Raw genomic sequence first — 22,687 nt, 5'->3', positions numbered from 1 at the left:
TGTGTGTGTGAGTGTGTTGACCATTGTGCCCTGAACAGAAAAACAACAGTAGACATCTGACCTTTGTTGGGCAAAATAAATAAATAACTACATAAACAAATAAAGAAAGAAACAAATGAATTTATTTATTTTGTGTGTTGAGTCTCTGTGTTTAATTGGAGGTCGAGGACAAAGGGATTGTACATATATGGACGATGTGTGTGTGTGTGTGAATGTATATTCAGACACACACACTCTCATATATATGAATATATATATATATATTATATATATATATTATATATATATAATATATATATTATATTATATGTATATATATATTATATATATATGTATATATATATATTATATATGTATATATTATATATATATATATATATATATATATATATATATGTATAATATATATATCATATAATTATTATATTATATATATATATGTATTATATATATAATAATATATATGATATATATATGTATGTATGTGTTTGTATGTATGTATGTATATATATATATATAATAACATATATACATACATACATATATCTCTTATTATAATATATATATATAGAGAGAGAGATACATATATATTATATATATATATATAGAGAGAGAGAGAGAGAGAGGAGAGAGAGATATAGATATATAGCTATTTATATATATAGATATATATTATATATATAGATAGATATATATATATATATATATATAGATATATATCTTATATATATATATATAATATATATAGTATATGATATATATTACATATATAGATACTATAGATATATATATATATATAGATATATACTACATATATATATATATAGATAGATATATATACATATATATATACATATTATATATAACATATATATACATATATATATATACATACATATATACATACATACATATTATATATACATACATATATACATACATACATATATATATACATACATATATACATACATATATATAATATAGATACATATATATATATCTATATATAGATACATATATATATATATATATATAGATACATATATATATATATATGGTTATATATATGAATATATATTTGTATATATATACATAAATATATTTGTGTATGTATATGTACTACATGTGTATATGTATTTATGTATGTATATATGTGTGTGTGTACATGTGTTCACATATACATGTGTTTGCACTCATGTAGAAGTACCACTTAAAAGTGTTAAGTGTTAATGAAAGATGAAAATAGCCCCGTAACAATAACAACAACCTACAGGAAGCCCTCGTACAACCCCCCCCTCGACCACCACCACCACCACCAACCTCTGGGATATTCCAGTGTAACAGGATGTATATGACATCACTCAACAGATTCAAAACAATTGATGTTGTTGTTGTTGTTCTTCTTCTTGTCCATAAGACAATCCACTCATGACCAGCACCTGTGTGTTTTCCAAGCATAATACATCAATGGCTACATTGTCCAATGTATCCAAACACACAGACAGACAAATAGTGGCTGTGTGGTAAGTAGCTTGCTTACCAACCACATGGTTCCAGGTTCAGTCCCACTGCGTGGCATCTTGAGCAAGTGTCTTCTGCTATAGCCCTGGGCTGACCAATGCCTTGTGAGTGGATTTGGTAGACGGAAACTGAAAGAAGCCTGTCGTATATGTATATATATAATATATATAATATATATATAATATATATATGTGTGTGTGTGTTTGTGTGTCTGTGTTTGTCCCCCTAGCATTGTTTGACAACAGATGCTGGTGTGTTTACGTCCCCGTCACTTAGCGGTTCGGCAAAAAGAGACCGATGGAATAAGTACTGGGCTTACAAAGAATAAGTCCCGGGGTCAATTTGCTCGACTAAAGGCAGTGCTTCAGCATGGCCGCAGTCAAATGACTGAAACAAGTAAAAGAGTAAAAGAGTATACGTATGTACATATATATGTATGCACATATGTATGGATGTCCTCTTTTGAATTTACAGTAAATTTTGGCCGGCCACCATATTTGGTGGCGAGCTGGCAGAGACATTAGCACTCCAGGCGAATTGCTTCACGGTATTTCACTCGCCACTATGTTCTGAGTTCAAATTCCGCTGGGGTCGACTTTGCCTTTCATCCTTTCGGAGTCAATAAATTAAGTACCAGTTACGCACTGGGGTCATTGTAATCGACTTAATCCCTTTGTCTGTCCTTGTTTGTCCCCTCTATGTTTAGCCCCTTGTGGGTAGTAAAGAAATAGGTATTTCGTCTGTCTTTACGTCTTTAGGTTGACTTTGCCTTTCATCCTTTCGGAGTCGATAAATTAAGTACCAGTTACACACTGGGGTCAATGTAATCGACTTAATCCCTTTGTCTGTCCTTGTTTGTCCCCTCTATGTTTAGCTCCTTGTGGGAAATAAAGAAACATATATGGTTGCAAGTGTATGAAGGAATGTATCTTGTTTTGTTCGTCCCAAACTTAGGAAGAAGCTCTGGTAGACTTCTTTCATCCCAGATATTGGTGATCATTTGTAGTGTTATGGGTTAAGGGTTTAGGTTCTCTCCACATTTTGCTCCAGGTGGGTCAGTATGTACCCTGTTGCTCCAAAAATCTTCTTCTTTGGCATCCGCCCATCTCGAGAGACGATGGTATAGCTCGGGAAAGGTGGTGGGTTTATCTGCCCTTCCTGGTGTGGCTGTGCAGACCAATCATCGAGTGGCAGTCTCTACCACATCTGGTGCAAATAAAAGGGGACGAGAGCTGTGGTTGCTGCTGCTGCTGCTGCTGCTCCTTTTGCCTGGTTCTCTTTAGTTTGGCAGTTGTGGTCCTCGGGTTCTCTGCTGTCATGGCACTGTGCTTGACACTGGGTCGCCAGGCACTTCTGTCAGCAGCAGTGGATTCCCATGTTTGGGGGGTGGAATTTATGGCACTGTGTCACCAGCGGTGGATTCCCATGTTTGGGGGGTGGAATTTATGGCACTGTGTCACTAGGCACTTCTGTCGGCAGCGGCAGATTCCCATGTTTGGGGGTGGATTTATGGCACTGTGTCGCTAGGCGCTTCTGTCGGCAGCAGTGGATTCCCACGTTTGGGGGGTGGAATTTATGGCACTGTGTCGCTAGGCACTTCTGTAAGCAGCAGTGGATTCTCATGTTTGGTGGGTGGTATTTATGGCACTGTGTCGCTAGGCACTTCTGTCAGCAGCAGTGGATTCCCATGTTTGGTGGGTGGTATTTATGGCACTGTGTCGCTAGGCACTTCTGTAAGCAGCAGTGGATTCCCATGTTTGGTGGGTGGTATTTATGGCACTGTGTCGCTAGGCACTTCTGTCAGCAGCAGTGGATTCCCATGTTTGGTGGGTGGTATTTATGGCACTGTGTCGCTAGGCACTTCTGTCAGCAGCAGTGGATTCCCATGTTTGGTGGGTGGTATTTATGGCACTGTGTCGCTAGGCACTTCTGTCAGCAGCAGTGGATTCCCATGTTTGGTGGGTGGTATTTATGGCACTGTTCGCTAGGCACTTCTGTCAGCAGCAGTGGATTCCCATGTTTGGGGGTGGTGGTATTTATGGCACTGTGTCGCTAGGCACTTCTGTCCGCAGCAGTGGATTCCCATGTTTGTGGGTGGTATTTATGGCACTGTGTCGCTAGGCACTTCTGTCAGCAGCAGTGGATTCCCATGTTTGGTGGGTGGTATTATGGCACTGTGTCGCTAGGCACTTCTGTCAGCAGCAGTGGATTCCCATGTTTGTGGGTGGTATTTATGGCACTGTGTCGCTAGGCACTTCTGTCAGCAGCAGTGGATTCCCATGTTTGGTGGGTGGTATTTATGGCACTGTGTCGCTAGGCACTTCTGTCGGCAGCAGTGGATTCCCATGTTTGGTGGGTGGTATTTATGGCACTGTGTCGCTAGGCACTTCTGTCGGCAGCAGTGGATTCCCATGTTTGGTGGGTGGTATTTATGGCACTGTGTCGCTAGGCACTTCTGTCGGCAGCAGTGGATTCCCATGTTTGGTGGGTGGTATTTATGACACTGTGTCGCTAGGCGCTTCTGTCGGCAGTGGCGGATTCCCATGTTTGGGGGGTGGAATTTATGGCACTGTGTCGCTAGGCACTTCTGTCGGCAGCAGTGGATTCCCATGTTTGGGGGGTGGATTCTATGGCACTGTGTCGCTAGACGCTTCTGTCGGCAGCAGTGGATTCCCATGTTTGGGTGTTGATCTGGCATAAGTTTTAGGTCCTTCTTGCAGATATCCTTGAAACGCAGTTTGGGGCGTCCCATTGTTCTGGAGCCTTCCGCTAGCTGTCCGTACAGTAGGTCCTTTGGAATCCGTCCTGGATCCATTCTGCTGACATGACCTAGCCTCCCAAGACGCCTCGTAGCTCCAATAACAATGGGTATGAAACTGGAAGTGTATCTTGAGTACTGGATTTGCTACCACCTTGCCAATGGTCTGTAGACGTCTTCTTTCTCTTGTAGTTTTCTAACCCCATTCATGTTGGGGTGGGTCAGCTGATTTCCCCCACAGAACTGATCCTTTTTCACATAAAGCTACCTGGTTGGTCATGTTTTTATTTTTGAGTTCCACCAATGTTCTTTTGGTCCAACGGTCTCAATATGGTCAACTTTGTTTGTAAATGTTTTCTTGAGGAGACCTATTAAGTCAAGTACATGAACATCGAAATAAATATCAATGGAAATAGTAGTTGTGATACCTGTGCCGGTGGCACATAAAAACCACCATCCGAACGTGGCCGATGCCAGCGCCGCCTTGGCTGGCTTCCATGCTGGTGGCACGTTAAAAGCACCAACCGATCGTGGCTGATGCCGGACTCCCCTGGCACCTGTGTAGGTGGCACGTAAAAAGCACCCACTACACTCGCGGAGTGGTTGGCGTGAGGAAGGGCATCCAGCTATAGAAACACTGCTAGATCAGACTGGAGCCTGGTGCAGCCCCTGGCTTTCCAGACCCCGGTCGAACCGTCCCACCCGTGCTAGCGCGGAAAACGGACGTTAAACGATGATGATGATGATGTATGTACATCGGTTAAGAAGCTTGCTTCCCCAGCCAATGATTCTGGGTTCAGTCCCACAGCATGGTACCTTGGGCAAGTGTCTTCTGCTAGGGTCTCAAGCTGACCAAAGCTTTGTGAGAAGAAGTGTTAGATGGAAACTGAATGAATCCCATCGTATATAGATATGTATATGTGTGTGTATCATCGGGTCTCTTTGTCATTCTATCTTCCACCCTCATGCTTGACAACTGGTGCTGGTTTGTTTACATCCCCACCACTTGATGGCAACAAAATATACCAAGAAAGGAAGGTCGAAACATATACAAAAAAAATACTACAAGAAATGAAGTTAATTTGTTTGATTAAAACTTCTTCAAGGCAGTGCCCCAGCATGGCCACAGTCGAAAGACTGAAACGAGTGAAAGGTGAAAGGGAGGTGGATGGGTATTTAAAGGGTCCTGAATACAATTTGCCAGGCAGCAGCAACATTGAAGAATCATTACAGCACACACACACACACTCACACATAAACACACACATACACACTCAAACACACTCTCACACATATACTCACACATACATACTCACACACATACTCTCACACACACACACACTCACGCACTCACACACACACACACAACACACTCACACACACACACACACTCTCACACACACTCACACACACACACTCACACGTACACTCACACACACTCACACACAGACTCACACACACACTCACTCACAGACACACACACTCACACACTCTCACACACACACTCACACACACACACACTCACACACACACCACTCACACACACCTCACACACACCTCACACACCACACTCTCACACACACCACACACACACTCACACACACACTCACAACACACACACTCACACACACTCACACACACACACACTCACACACAACAATCACACACAAACACTCACACACACTCCACACACACACACTCACACACACACACTTCACACACTCTCACCACACACACTCTCACACCACACACTCACACCACTCACACACCACTCACACACCACACCTCACACACACACACACTCTCACACACACCACACACACCTCACACACACACTCACACACACACACTCACACACACACACTCACACACACACACTCCACACACACACACTCACACACACATGTCCCAGTTAGTGTATATGTTTTCCCTCCTGTGCCTTAACTACAGCATTAGAGTATTTCAGCTCTTATTTCTAGCAATTTAGGTGTTTTTTACCACCCTGACCACATTTAGTGAGTCGTGCGTGTGTGTGTGTGTGTGTGTGTGTATATATATATTTCACATCAGGAATCTTGTAAAACAAACACACACACACATATTACTCTTTACTCTTTTACTTCTTTCAGTCATTTGACTGTGGCCATGCTGGAGCACCGCCTTTAATCGAGCAACTCGACCCCAGGACTTATTCGTTTTGTAAGCCCAGTACTTATTCTATCGGTCTCTTTTTGCCGAACCGCTAAGTGACGGGGACATAAACACACAAACATACACACACATATATATATACATATATACAACGGGCTTCTTTCAGTTAGCGTCTACCAAATCCACTCACAAGGCTTTGGTCGGCCCGAGGCTATAGTAGAAGATACTTGTCCAAGGTGCCACATAGTGGGACTGAACCCAGGACCATGTGGTTGGTAAGCAAGCTTCTTACCACACAGCCACTCCTACGCCTATATATATATATATATATATATATATAGATAGATAGATATATGACAGGTTTCTTTCAGTTTCCATCAATCAAATCCACACACAGGGCTTTGGTCAGCCCAAGGCTATAGTAGAAGACACCTGTCCAAGGTAACACACAGTGGGACTGAACCTGGAACCTGTGGCTGGGAAGCAAACTTCTTACCACACGTCCACACCTGTACCTATATACATATATAAATGTATATATCATATACTCTTTTACTCTTTTACTTGTTTCAGTCATTTGACAGCTCCATGCTTATTCTGTTGTTCTCTTTTTGCCGAACCGCTAAGTAATGGGGACATAAACACACCAGCATTGGTTGTCAAGCAATGCTAGGGGGACAAACACACACGCATATATATATATATATTATATATATATATATACATATATACGACGGGCTTCTTTCAGTTTCCGTCTACCAAATCCACTCACAAGGCTTTGGTCGGCCCAAGGCTATAGTAGAAGACTCTTGCCCAAGGTGCCATGCAGTGGGACTGAACCTGGAACCATGTGGTTGGTAGGCAAGCTACTTACCACACAGCCACTCCTGCGCCTATGTATGTACAGTTTTTTTGCCATTGCACCCCCTCCTATAACATATTACCACAGACCATTCCATTTTACCATTCTTGCCATTCCTAGAACTTCTGTCTGTTGCCGCCAATAACCAAGGGAGGTGTATATAAATAAAATCGCCTGACTTGGTTCCTTCTCTTGCTATACATACCCCCATACACACAGCAGGCACACTATATTTATATTTATTGTCTCAGAAGAGGTTCTTTGAGAAAGACTCATGTTTATATACACTCACATACATTTACGCATGCGTATATGCGTGTACATATATATATAGAGAGAGAGAGAGACACAAGCATACATATATATATACATATATATATAAATACTTACACATGTACATATATGTGTGTATATATATATATATATATATAGACACAAGCATACATATATATACACACATATATATACATACATACATAAATACATACACACACACACATATATATATATATTTATATATATATATGTATGTCTGTGTGTGTATATATATATATGTCTACATGCATATACAGGCACATATACATGCATGTACACACACACACACGAACAGACAGACAGGCAGGCAACCCAACATACACTGACCTATTTAAACCCTATAAAAGTATGTCATTCATTATAAACACCTTGTCAGCAACACACACAGACACACACATACACACATCTTTAAATGTATATGTACTATGATACATATATACATACATATATATGTGTCTGTATGCATATATATATATATATATATATATATATATATTTATAATTTTAACAATTGAGGGTAAAATTAATTAATTAATCAATTTCACCAAGTATTCAGTATGCAAAGGGACCATTTAAGGCGAATTCAAATTATTACATTATATAAAAGGGCTTAGTAAAATAAATTACTTTGCCGCATACTGAACTCATTAGAAATAGCAGCTAAAAAAACTTTTTTAAAACTATTTCCAATACTTAAAGAAAACTTCTCTCATATAGTGTTTGCTCAACTCAACTCACGAAAGTATGGGGGAAGAGACATTAAAAAAATCAAATGCAAATAACCTTTGCATTTGATTTTTTTAATGTCTCTTCCCCCATACTTTCGTGAGTTGAGTTGAGCAAACACTATATGAGAGAAGTTTTCTTTAAGTATTGGAAATAGTTTTAAAAAAGTTTTTTTAGCTGCTATTTCTAATGAGTTCAGTATGCGGCAAAGTAATTTATTTTACTAAGCCCTTTTATATAATGTAATATATATATTTATATATATATATAAATAATTTACAAAATAAGGGCAAAATAAAAATTCTAATGCTAAATATGCCGAAAAAAAGACAAAAATTATCAATAACCATTATAATTTATGCGTCTCGAAACAAGCCAATAGAAATTTCTAAAAAATCCGTTATTGTAAATTATTTATAAATTATTTATAAATTTAACCTTTAAAGGTATTTTTGATATGCTGGCCATTGATAAAATTTTTTTTTCCCCAAAAAAAATTTTATCCTACATTAGTTATATATATATACACACATATATATTCTTTTATTCTTTTACTTGTTACAGTCATTTGACTGCAGCCATGCTGGAGCACTCTCTTTAGTCGAGCAAATTGACCCCAGGACTTATTCTTTGTAAGCCTAGTACTTATTCTAAGTCTCTTTTGCTGAACCGCTAAGTTATGGGACACAAACCAAGTGGTGATGTCGGGGACAAACACAGGTGCAAAGACATACACTCAGCTATCATCATCATCATCATCATCATCGTTTAGCGTCCGTTTTCCATGCTAGCATGGGTTGGATGATTTGACTGAGGGCTGGCGAGCCAGATGGCTGCACCAGGCTCCAATCTTGATCTGGCAGAGTTTCTACAGCTGGATGTCCTTCCTAATGCCAACCACTCCGAGAGTGTAGTGGGTGCTTATCTCCATAGGTCTTAGACACTTGTTATTGCCTCTCTTTATATATAAACAATAAATTAAATAGAGATTCAACTGACAATTCAATAATTTATTTATATTATAACATAAAAAAACAAACAAATGGGCGCAGGAGTGGCTGTGTGGTAAGTAGCTTGCTAACCAACCACATGGGTCCGGGTTCAGTCCCACTGCGTGGCATCTTGGGCAAGTGTCTTCTGCTATAGCCCCAGGCCGACCAATGCCTTGTGAGTGGATTTGGTAGACAGAAACTGAAAGAAGCCTGTCGTATATATGTATATATATATATATCTATACAATATGTTACATTACTCGATAATCAAGATAAAACTCTAAGTTTCAGATGCCGAAGTGGAAATCCACAACACCATCTCTTCGGTTATCTGGCTATTTGAAAACGCTATGAAAAAATACCGTTATACAAAGGGAAATTACTGTGTTATAACTCTGCTTGCCTGCGTACTTATACATCGCTCGCATTTTTCGTCATAAAAATTATATAAAAATACATAAAAAATATATAAAATCTTCTTGGGACATAACATAGAAAGCATGTTCTATCTGTTTTCTTTAGGGGACCAAAAACGTAACAGAAATTTAGTCACATGTTATTATTATATATATATATACACACACACACATATATAGCTTTTCTTTACAATTGTTTTGTGTTTAATTTTTTAACAGGTCAGGAGTCAGTGATCCCTACTGTGTGATAAAGATAGACAATGAACCTATTGCTAGGTAAGTACTGTTTTCTTACAATCTGTTGTGTATATGTGGTGGTAGGGGGGGGTAACTGGGTGTGATTGGCAAATGCTTGCTTTGAATCAATCAAAGTGGAATGGCCCAACCAAGAAAGATTGTGAAACATTTGAATGGCTGTGTGGTAAGTAGCTTGCTTACCAACCACATGGTCCTGGGTTCAGTCCCACTGCGTGGCACCTTGGGCAAGTGTCTTCTACTATAGCCTCGGGCCGACCAAAGCCTTATGAGTGGATTTGGTAGATGGAAACTGAAAGAAGCCCGTTGTATATATGTATATATATATATATATATATATATATATATATATATATAATATATATATATATATATATATATATATATGTGAGTGTGTGTGTTTGTCCTCCCAACATCGCTTGACAACCGATGCTGGTGGGTGTGTTTACGTCCCCGTAACTTAGCAGTTCAGCAAAAGAGACCGATAGAATAAGTACTGGGCTTACAAAGAATAAGTCCCGGGGTCGATTTGCTTGACTAAAGGCGGTGCTCCAGCATAGCCGCAGTCAAATGACTGAAACAAGTAAAAGAGTAAAAGAAAAGAGAGTATGCAAAAAATAAATGGGTTCATTCAAAAACAGGGACAACTTCTTAGAGATTTTGAAGGTGGTTTCACGAGTGTTGCCCATAAAAGGCAATTCTTATCAAAAGCTGAATTAGTCATGAACAGTCACATTGTCCCATGGTAGGGGACAAAAGCAAGGCTCCTGTGGGAACTGCTCCTTCATAGACCAAAACAAAATATGTGTCCAGTTTGAAACAAGGTTGTAGGTCCATCTGGGATTGAAGGGGCACATAAGAAAACCTATTTGCATCTGTCAGTTCTGAAGTTTCAGAAGAGTGAGATGTGGTCATTTTCAAGCCCCTGCAGTTGTTTGTGTTCCCTCCAGTTTTTATCACGGGGCAGTTTCGGCAAATTACCCAGTGAATAAATACCTATTTCTTTATTACCCACAAGGGGCTAAACACAGAGGGGACAAACAAGGACAGACATAGGTATTAAGTCGATTACATGGACCTCAGTGCGTAACTGGTACTTAATTCATTGACCCCGAAAGGATGAAAGGCAAAGTTGACCTCGGCGGAATTTGAACTCACAACGTAACAGCAGATGTGCTCCATCATGCCTGTTGAGATATTCTGTCGGCGCAAGAAGACTACATATGGAGACAGCATGATCAATGGTTTCATTTTGCTGTTTACATACGAGACATGCTGATCTACTGCTGTTCTTTAATACGTTGGCCTGGTAGTTCCTTGTAGGTAGGCATTGATATTGGGCTGCTATGATAAACCCTTCTGCTTCTGATTTTAAGCCAGAAGACACTAGCCATTGATGGGTAAGGGCTTTGTCAACATTGGCACTATTAGCTCTCTTTGGGTATTTGCCATTGAGAGGTTTTTCTTGCCATTTATCAGTCAGAATATCTAAGGCAACAGTTTTAGCATGGGCTTTCTTACGCTTAGCTTTTTCTGTGCTTGTTTCCAGTACATCTAATTCTGGGATTTGTTGTATTCGGAATTCACTTATGCATGCCTTTCCTCCCTTGGACACACAAAGACCTGTTGAGGCAAGCGAAGTCGATATCGAACCTCATCCGACGACAGGCACCCATGCCTGCTTGCGAAGACCTGTTGGGGCAAATGAAATTGAAATCGAAATCAGAATCGAAATTGAACCAATCCTATGACTGGCATCCAGCAGATGCCAGGACCCCTGGACTGGTGGTATGTAAAAAGCACTATCCAAATCGTGGCCGATGCCAGCGCCGCCTCGACTGGCACATAAAAAGCACCATCCGAATCGTGGCCGAAGCCAGTGCCGCCTCGACTGGCTTCCGTGCCGGTAGCACGTAAAATGCACCAATCCGACTGTGGCCGATGCCAGCCTCGCCTGGCACCAGTGCAGGTGGCACGTAAAAAGCACCCACTACACTCACGGAGTGGTTGGCACTAGGAAGGGCATCCAGCTGTAGAAACATTGCCAGATAAGACTGGAGCCTGGTGCAGCCTTCTGGCTTCCCAGATCCCCGGTCGAACCGTCCAACCCATGCTAGCATGGAGAACGGATGTTAAACGATGATGATGATGATGATGATGATGATTCCTTTGCCTCTTTTGTTACTGAGTATGATGTTTTCTTGTTTTCATTTTTTGAGACAAATTTTAACATCCAGTCCTCAGAGTTTTTTCAGGTGGATGCTTAAGTCAATTGTGGCAATCTTCATTGTTATTGCCAGTTGTAAAAGTCCATGGCCTCCCTCTTTTCTTGGTAGATAAAGTCGTTCTATATCTGCCTTAGGGTGGTGCATCCTATGCAGTGTCAACAGTTTTTCTATTTTTCTGTCAAGATTACATCTTTCAGTAACTGACCAGTTAACGATAATGAAACTGTAAGTTACGACTGGTATGGCTAAAATATTGATCGCTTCGATCCTGTTTCTTGCATTCAGCTCTGTCTTGAGTATTGCCCTTAACCTGCAATAACATTCTTTTCTAATCCTTTCCCTCGTCATTGAATGTTTTATTCCATCATTATTATTCAGTAGTCTTATTTTTATCACGTGTTTTCACTGCACTACCGAGCGCAGGTCTGTGTGCCTTGGGTATGTGCTGTGGTTTGTTGTGGTGCGCTTATGGTTGTAGGACGTGTGTGATTCCTAGTAGTGCTATTTTCTCTATGTTATACATACTTGTAAGTCCTGGTGGTTTTGCTATGTATTTGAATGTTTTTTTTTGTGATACCAGTGCCGGTGGCATGTAAGAGAACCATCCAAACATGGCCGTTGCCAGCTCCGCCCTGACTGGCCTTGTGCCAGTGGCACGTAAAAAGTACCATCCAATCGTGGCCGTTGCCAGCCTCGCCTAGCCCCCGTGCTGGTGGCACGTAAAAAGTACCCACTACACTCACGGAGTGGTTGGCATTAGGAAGGGCATCCAGCCGTAGAAACATTGCCAGATCAGACTGGGCCTGGTGCAGCCTTCTGGCTTCCCAGACCTCAGTTGAACCGTCCAACCCATGCGAGCATGGAAAGCGGATGCTAAACGATGATGATGATGATGATGATGATGATTCCTAATGCACCGATCATTATATGGGTTGCTTGTTTCGAGGCTCCACACTCAGGTGGTCTCTATTTTCAGGTTTTTGTATTTTGAGAGTTTCTGTATGTCTTTTAGAGACACATTGTCATCTGTTGGGATTGGTACATTGATTAGAAAACTTTTTTTTTTCTTGGAATCCTCTGATAACTATATCTGGTCTATTAGCCTTGATTTCTCTATTTGTGTGTATTGGCACATCCCAAAGTATGGTTGCTTTCTCTCTGTTATTATTATCATCATTATTATCATTATTGTTAATGAGGTGAGCTGGCAGAATTGTTAGCATGCCAGGCAAAATGCTTGGCAGCATTTCATCTATTGTCACATTCTGAGTTCAAATTCCACCAAGGTTGACATTACTTGTCATCCTTTCAGGGTCAATAAAATAAGTACCAGTTGCGCACTGAGGTTGATGTAGTCAACAAGCCTCCTACTCTAAAATGTCAGTTCTTGTGCCTGTAGTAGTAACAAATAATAATAATAATAACAATAAAGTACCAAGTCCACTCTGCTGAGTGGTTGGTGTCAGGAAGGGCATCCAGCTGTAAAAATCCTGCCAAAACAGTCACAGAAGTCTGGTATGGTCTTTTGCCTGGCCAACTCCTGTCAAACCATCCCACCCATGCCAGCATGGAAGGTAGATGTTAAACGATGATGATGATGATAAATAATAATCCTTTCTACTATAGGCATAAGGCCTTGACTTTTAGGGGAGGGAGCAAATCAATTCTATCAGGTGGTATGTTATCAACTCAAAAAGGATGATAGGCAAAGCTGACTTTGGTGGAATTTGAACTCAAATAGGATTCTTTCATTATTATTCTTCTTTAGATTCCAGACAAACATTTTCAGTAATAAAAAGATAACAATAATGTATTCAAACTGAAAAGGGAAAAAAATGTGTTTTTTCAGGAAAACCACTGTCTCCAGTGTTGCGAATGTAACTATATCCAGCAGGCTTCGTGTTTTGCCCAAAATGCTGTATATTTTGACTAGCAAAATGAGTCATATAGTTAAAAAATAAAGATATAAGGACATGAATAAAGGGGTACAATTGAAGTAAACAAGGAAATCTGATACTAAAACTATGTTTGTGTCTGTTGTATCTGGCCTTAAAACAAAACACCATTATCCCATTTCCCTCAATCACATTTTCCTTGCATTTTTTTCATGTTTTTCATGTTGTTTTTGTCATTTTATTTTTTTTATTTATTCCTCATAATTACAAGTCACCCGTGTGTGTGTGTGTATGTGTGTGCCTATGCGGTATACATAATGCACGCACACAGACATGCATGAATACAAATATATGCATATATATATATACACATGCACATATACATATATACACATATATATATATACATACACTCAAATATGTACATGTGTTGCTGTTTCAGTGTTGTTCACCAAGTAACAAGGTCTAGAAAGAAAGTAATGTCATACATGCATACATTCTTATGTATGCATGTGTGCATACATGCACATATTTATATGTGTATATAAGTATATATATGTGTGTGTGTATCTATGTATATGTATTTGTATGTATAGATGTGTATGTATGTAAATATGTATGTCTGTGTGTATATATATACACAGACAGACATATATATATATATGTCTATCTGTGTGTATAATATATATATATATATATATATATATATATATTATATATATATACATATACATATATATATACATATACATATATATACATATATATGTGTGTATATATATATATATACATATATATATACACACACACACACATATATATATATATATATATATATATATATATATACAGAGTCACAAAAACACAGTCTCAGTACTCGCTGCCTCAAAATTTATATCCTTCATACACACTTAGCAACCTTGCAGGATGGGGAGGCTCTTCATGACAACCCCAAACACCCACCCCTCCTTCGACACACCATCACCACCAATACCTCCAGACAACTCTCTTTATACACCAACACACTTCATGCTGAAATTCACCCACCCCACCACCACTACCACTACAAGCATCACCACCCACAGTAATTATGAAATAGGTGATGAAGGAAGCCATGAGTCGGAATAGGGAACAGAAATAAAAGGGAGAGATATAATTACTAGTTCAGTGGTGGTGGTACCGAATAGAGGGCCTCAGATGTGTGTGTGTGTGAACATATTTTAACAACACATATACATAGGAGGGAGTGGGAAACTGAGAGGGGAATATGGTGAATAAAATCATAATTAACTGATCCTCCTGTATCCTCTTTTACCCAAAGCCAGGAACTTTTCAGCGCCCTTCATATATCCCTAATAATTATAATTATATACAATTGCAGCTTGGAAGATGTTTATAAGCCATTTAAGAAACACACAAAAGCCATTCGATTCACTTCAACATTTAAGTTTAATTCGTCAAAATATTTTCGTCATTTAAGACCGCGACCTGTTCACTGACAAAAATCTGAGTTGCAGCACGGATTTTTGTCAGTGAAGAGGTCGCGGTCTTAAAGCGATGAAAATATTTTGACAAATTAAACTTAAATGTTGAAGTGAATCGAATGGCTTTTGTGTGTTTCTTAAATGGCTTATAAACATCTTCCACACTGCAATTGCTTTCGTTTCAGCATACGATCTCAGATCAAATCACTTGCTATGCAAGTACATCTCTATCATCATCATCATCATCATCATTTAACGTCCGTTCTCCATGCTAGCACGGGTTGGACGGTTCGACCGGGGTCTGGGAAGTCAGGGGCTGCACCAGGCTCAGTCTGATCTGGCAGTGTTTCTACAGCTGGATCCCCTTCCTAACGCCAACCACTCCGCGAGTGTAGTGGGTGCTTTTTACGTGCCACCGGCACAGGTGGCAGGGGAGTCTGGCATCGGCCACGATCGGTTGGAGCTTTTAACATGCCACCGGCATGGAAGCCAGTCAAGGCGGCGCTGGCATTGGCCACGTTCGTATGGTGCTTTTTATGTGCCACCGGCACAGGTATCACAACTACTATTTCCATTGATATTTATTTCGACATATATATATATATATAATAAATCTCTGAACGAGGTATAAAACAGTAGCTGCACAACATTATGAAGTATATTTTTCCACCTAAATGTGGCTAACCCTTAAGGGTAGCTTTTAGCCCCAGGGAGACATCTCCTCCAGCTGACTATTGACACACTATCTGTGTCCTATCAGTATTTGCAAACGGAAGTCCTCGTTCCCATCTCCAGCTTGACATGATATCGTCGTCGTGACCCCCTTTGGTCATGAATGACCATGGAATTGCACCTAGAAAGTTACCCCTCCAAGGCACCAGTCTGGGCAAGGTTGTTTTATGGAAGACCAGCAGTTGCCTACACATACCGACCTCCCCTCTCCACGCCACCGATGTTATCCAAGGGAAAGGCAAAGGGGCCGATACAGCTTGGTACCAGTGACGTCACAGCTCATTTATTAACGTGCAAGTGGCTGAGCACTCCACAGGCACATGTACCCTTAACGGAGTTCTCAAGGAGATTCAGTGTGACAAGGCTGACCCTTTGAAATACAGGTACAACAGAAACGGGAAGAAAGAGTGAGAGAAGGTTGTGGTGAAAGAGTACAGCAGGATTCACCACCACCCCCTGCCGGAGACGCGTGGAGCTTTAGACATTTTCACTCAATAAACACTCATAATGCCTGGTCTGGGAATCGAAACTGCGATCCTACGACCGCGAGTCCGCTGCCCTAACCACTGGGCCATTGTGCCTCCACACACACACACACATACATATATATATACACACATGTACACACATACATATATCCCTCTCTTACAAAGTTACTTGATACCTCTGTCAATACTGATGCCCCCGCAAAAAGCATTAAGTCCACACTATAAAGTGGTTGGCATTTGGAAGGGTATTTAGCTGTAAAAACCATGCTAAAACTGACCTCCCCCTGTGCTGGTGCCACATGAAAAGCACTCAGTCCACTCTACAGGCTGGTTGGGGTTAGGAAGGGCATCCAGCCATGAAAACCCTGCCAAAACAAGCACAGAAGTTTGGTGTGGTCTTCTGCTTGGCTTCGGTCAAAGCATCCAACGCATGCCAGGAGGACATTAAAAAATGAGTGTGTGTGTGTGTGTGTGTGAATTTTGGGGGATTCAGGAAACGGTGCCAATTGAAATGTTGTAAATAAAATTATCGACTCTCACTGCATTCTGACGGAAGAAAGTGGTGTGATATTAGGGCATGCAAACCCCTGTAATTGGGAAAAACAGGCAAAATGTAGTTTCTCATGCATCAACCTTCTTGTTTCTTTTCATGGTTTCTCATGTACAAACATCTTGGTTTTCAAATAGGACAGACAACATGCTCAGACCCTGGAGATTGCTTGGAGACACAAAGCACATTATAAAACTCTGCCTCACCACCTGTCTCCATAGCAGGAAACTTTTTGTTGCTCTTATGTTAATACACTGTACATTAAGTGAGATATATATATATATATATATATATATATTCTCTTTTACTCTTTACTCTTTTGTTTCAGTCATTTGACTGCGGCCATGCTGGAGCACCGCTTTTAGTCGAGCAAATCGACCCCGGGATTTATTCTTTTGTAAGACCAGTACTTATTCTATCGGTCTCTTTTGCCAAACCGCTAAGTAACGGGGACATAAACACACCAGCATCGGTTGTCAAGCAATGCTAAGGGGACAAACACAGACACACGAACACACACACGTATATATATATATATATATATATATATATATATATATAATATATATATATATATACACATATATATACGACGGGCTTCTTTCAGTTTCCGTCTACCAAATCCATTCACAAGGCTTTGGTCGACCCGAGGCTATAGTAGAAGACACTTGCCCAAGGTGCCACGCAGTGGGACTGAACCCGGAACCATGTGGTTGGTAAACAAGCTACTTACCACACAGCCACTCCTGCACCTATATATATATTAATAAATCTTAGGGTAGCAAAAAAAGATTTTAGAAAAATTCTACACTACCAGTGGTTTAGCGAGAAGGAAAGAATAGTGGTTTGGAGTTTAACTGCTCTTTCTAGTGAGTCAGATGTCCTATTATGGTCATCTCTTATGTGTTTAAATGCACACTGTATTTTTCTATGAATAATATATAGTCTATTGACTATTCTTTCCTTCTTGCTAGGCCACTGGTAGCAGAGAATTTTTCTTTTGCTACCTTAAGATTTATTAATTAATGATAAAAGGTTTTTTGGCTAATTTTGAAAGAATATCGGCAATTATATTTACTGCTGGAAAAACCGCGCGTGCATGGTGGACTTTGAAAAGTTATAGCATATAGACTCGAGGCATGATCCATATCGCCTCATGCCTATATGTTAGCCTTGGCTTCCTGCTGAAGATGGCAATGCCAATTGTAAAGTAAAATCATTTTATTTTATTTGCAAAAGATTGCCGAAACTATGCATAGTCCAGGGTAAACGTTTTTATTTCTCTTTCCCTTTCAGAATTACAACTATTAGTGGTTTGGAGTAGATTTTCTCTGCTTCCCAAACCGTTTGTTTTTTATACAATTGTACAATATAGAATTTCTTTAATTGGAATTTACCTATGCTTTTTCCAAGTAGATTCGATTGGGTCATGGCATGTAAAGTTTTTTTCTATTTGACTCCCAATTAAGCAAAAATTCGAGAAAAGTAAATATTTTACGATTTCCCTCTCTAATTTCAACTGCTTCACTCATGCTATTACCATAATTACTCCTACTTTCTCTTTGCAAGTGTACCTTAAACCACTACTAAAAAAAAATACAGAGCAAACAGAAACAAATAAATACATAACGATTTACTCCTCGCACAATTTCTTCAATTAGAGTTTACCTAGGATTTTTCCAAGTACATTCCATTCGGTCATCGCATATAAATTTCTTTCAATTTGACCCCCAATTAAGCAAAAATTCGAGAAAACTCAATATTTTATGATTTCCCTATCTCACTTCAAAGGCTTCACTCCGCCTATTACTCCCACTTCCTCTTTACACACATAGACACGCAAACATATACATATATGACAGTGTCAATTGTTGAAAGAAAATTGTAAGCTAAGGTGTGTGTGTGTGCGTGTGTGTGTGTGTGTGTGTGTGTGACAGGGATGAGCCATTAATAGTAGTCATCGTTTTTGCTAGAGGAAGATCCGCTATGGTCTTATATGCTACACCACTGGTTTTCAATTCATATTAATCAAATTAATATTCAATTTTTCACCCTTATTATGTGTATGTGTATTAGCAATTCGTATAAAATTGCATCATTGACTTGAACTTGAATAAGTGGTTTCACATAAATGGGGATAAATTAAAAAGGTTTGTTGTTATTATTATTACTGTTTGACTATTGTAATCACGTTTGTTGGTTCCTCGCCAGGGAAACGTTGTTGTGTTGCATTTGTTAAATAATTGTAAACTGTAACCCTCCCCCTTTTGGAGAAGGGGCTTTGGTTATTGTTTAAAAATTGAATTGTGTCCCTGTTTGGGGAAATTGACAATATTTTCACCGTCTTTACGGAAGCATTTTTGTTAAAATGCCTTCCATAGAAGAAAGTCCAAAATTGAATTTCGCTGCAGCCGTACACTACTATACAAGATCCAATTGATCGAAATTGCAAGAGACGGCCCTACAATTCCAGTCTGTTATATATTTTGAGCATTGTTATCACTAGCGATATCAAGATATAACTTTGTATTTTGTATTTTATGTGTAGATGTATATATATAGATGTACATGTAATATGTACACATATATATATACACATATATACATGCATAATATATCTACCCATACACACACATGCACACACACACACACACACACACACACATGCATAAGGGCAGGTGTGGCTGTGTGGTAACAAACTACGTTCGAAGATACTGTACTTGATATGGGCGGTAGTGCCTTGCCGGTCTATGGCCTACCTTCAACAAACCGGGAAGGCACAAACACTCTGTCTTCACATTTGCTGTGTGAGACATGTTTTAATGTTGATGAGCTTGCCGAGTACATAGCTGACAATGAGCCAAAGCTCCTTCCAGAACACAAAACTGGGAGGATTTTTTTCCTGGACGCTCCTGGGGGCACTGGGAAAACTTTTGTCAACAAATTAATATTGGCTGAGATTAGGCGAACACAAGGCATTGCCCTAGCTGTGGAATCATCTGGAATTGCGGCTACTTTGTTGCTAGGCGGCAGGACAGCTCACTCCACTTTCAAGCTCCCGATTGACTTAGCGAAGACTGAGACACCAACTTGCAACATCAGTAACAGCTCCGATCAGGCAGAAGTCTTCAGACGATGCAAGCTTATCGTTTGGGATGAATGCACGATGGCCCACAGATGTGCTCTTGAGGCACTAGATAGATCTCTCAGAGACATCAAACACTCTTCACCTCCCATGGGAGGCATAACACTTCTTCTTTCAGGGGACTTCCGACAAACACTTCCCGTTATTCCCAAAGGGACTACAGCTGATGCAGTAAGTGCGTGTCTTAAGTCATCTACATTGTGGCCACTGGTGAAGACTCTCAAACTTCACACCAATATGCGTGCTCATATGCGACGTAATATCACATCAGCAGCATTTCCTCACACCCTCCTTGCACTTGGCGAAGGCAAAATACCAGGGGATGAAAATGGTAATATTGCCATCAATTCCATTTGTACCATTGTTAAAACGCCTTCTGATCTCAGAGATGCAGTGTTCCCAGATCTACAAGCTAATTATTAGAATATGGATCGGATTGGCCAAAGGGCTATTCTGGCCCCGAGGAATAAAACAGTTCACCATATTAATGATGAAATGCTAAAACTCATTCCTGGGGAAGTCTATGTATATCAGTCTATCGATACAACTCCTGACCCAGAGGACGTCATCAACTATCCAATAGAGGTACTCAATTCCTTTGAGCACCCCGGACTACCACCACACATTCTCAAACTTAAAGTTGGTGCCCCTATAATGATCATCAGAAATTTGGTTCCCCCAAAACAATGCAATGGCACACGTTTGATCATTAAGTCCTTATCTCCCACCGTAAACTTATATCAATATTTACCTGAATAATCATCATAATTCAGTGCAATCATTAACAGTACTTTCAAGCAATTCAGCCCCGAGCATCGCCAGGCAATTCTGCTAGTATACATATATAAGGCGACTAATTAGCGGAATCGTTTGCACGCCGGACAAATGCTTAGCGTCATTTCGTCCGTCTTTACATTCTGAGTTCGAATTCTGCTGAGGTCAGCTTTGACTTTCATTCTTTAAAGTGGAGGCACAATGGCCCAGTGGTTAGGGCAGCGGACTCGCGGTTGTAGGATTGCGGTTTTGATTCCCAGATCGGGCGTTGTGAGTGTTTATTGAGCGAAAACACCTAAAGCTCCACGAGGCCCCTGCAGGGGGTGGTGGCGATCCCTGCTGTACTCTTTTGCCACAACTTTCTCTCATTCTTTCTTCTGTTGACCTGCTCGCTTAGCCAGCGGGGTGGCGTCATTTGAAGGCTAAAGCAATGTGAAGCGCATTGTGACCAGCGATGTGTAGCAACATCTGATAGTCTGGTCGGTCAAGGTGATCACGGTGATATATATATATATATATAATATATGTGACAATTATTTGGTAGCCAATATAAAACTCTGAGTTTCGGATGCTGAGGTGGAAATCCACCACACCATCTCTTTGGTTATCTGGTCATCTGAAAAATGCTATGAAAAAAGACCATTATACAAAGGGAAATTACTGTGTTATAGTCCACTACTTATACAAAAGCGCTAATTCAAATGACCGCTAATTAAAATAATTAAAATTAAGATAGCATTTTTCAGATGGCCGGATTACTGAAGAGATGGTGGTGTGGATTTCCACCTCGGCATTTGAAACTCAGAGTTTTATCTTGGCTATTGAATAATTGTCACATATTATTTTACAGATAAATTTCTTCTATTTACATAATATTGGGGTCTCTTTCTTTCTTTTGTTATCTTACTGTTTTTACCAATATATATATATATATATATATATATATATGTATATATACATACACAGCAGGAGTGGCTGTGTGGTAAGTAGCTTGCTAACCAACCACATGGTTCCGGGTTCAGTCCCACTGCGTGGCATCTTGGGCAAGTGTCTTCTTCTATAGCCCCGGGCCGACCAATGCCTTGTGAGTGGATTTGGTAGACGGAAACTGAAAGAAGGCTGTCGTTTATATGTATATATATATATATATATATATATAACGGGAAGGTTTAAGAAAATAGACGAAGGCAGGTGGAGTACAAACAAACAATGTATTAGTATGACGCTCAGGAATAGAACTAAAACAAGTCTTTTACGTTTCGAGCCTACACAGAAAGATTCACATAAAAAAAACAAGGAGAAACAAGGAGAGGAAAAATGTGTGTAGGAGCTAATGATCTATCATGGCATCATGTGTGTGTGTCTGTGTTTGTCCCTCAACATTGCTTGACA

The 22,687-nt window shown here is 39.9% G+C and overlaps 1 protein-coding gene across 4 annotated transcripts in view; it reads left to right on the top strand.

Moving 5' to 3' along the window:
* The window catches only part of LOC115226105 (rasGAP-activating-like protein 1), a 170,420-nt gene that overhangs the window by 91,330 nt on the left and 56,403 nt on the right, over positions 1–22,687 (top strand). For 3 of the 4 annotated variants that reach the window (XR_005004220.1, XM_029797089.2, XM_036514775.1), the window contains exon 2: positions 9,964–10,020. The exons of the other annotated variant lie outside the window; for it this stretch is intronic. Coding sequence is in view for 2 of the 3 variants with exons in the window: in XM_029797089.2 (XP_029652949.1) it covers positions 9,964–10,020 (57 nt within the window). In the remaining variant the exon portion in view is untranslated. The remainder of the gene's footprint in view (positions 1–9,963; positions 10,021–22,687) is intronic. 4 annotated transcript variants of the gene reach the window in all.

This window comes from Octopus sinensis, linkage group LG29 (assembly GCF_006345805.1).
Source record: "Octopus sinensis linkage group LG29, ASM634580v1, whole genome shotgun sequence".
NCBI lineage: Eukaryota > Metazoa > Mollusca > Cephalopoda > Octopoda > Octopodidae > Octopus > Octopus sinensis.
The sequence above is the reverse complement of the archived record's forward strand: the minus strand, read 5'-3'. Positions and strand labels throughout refer to the sequence as shown.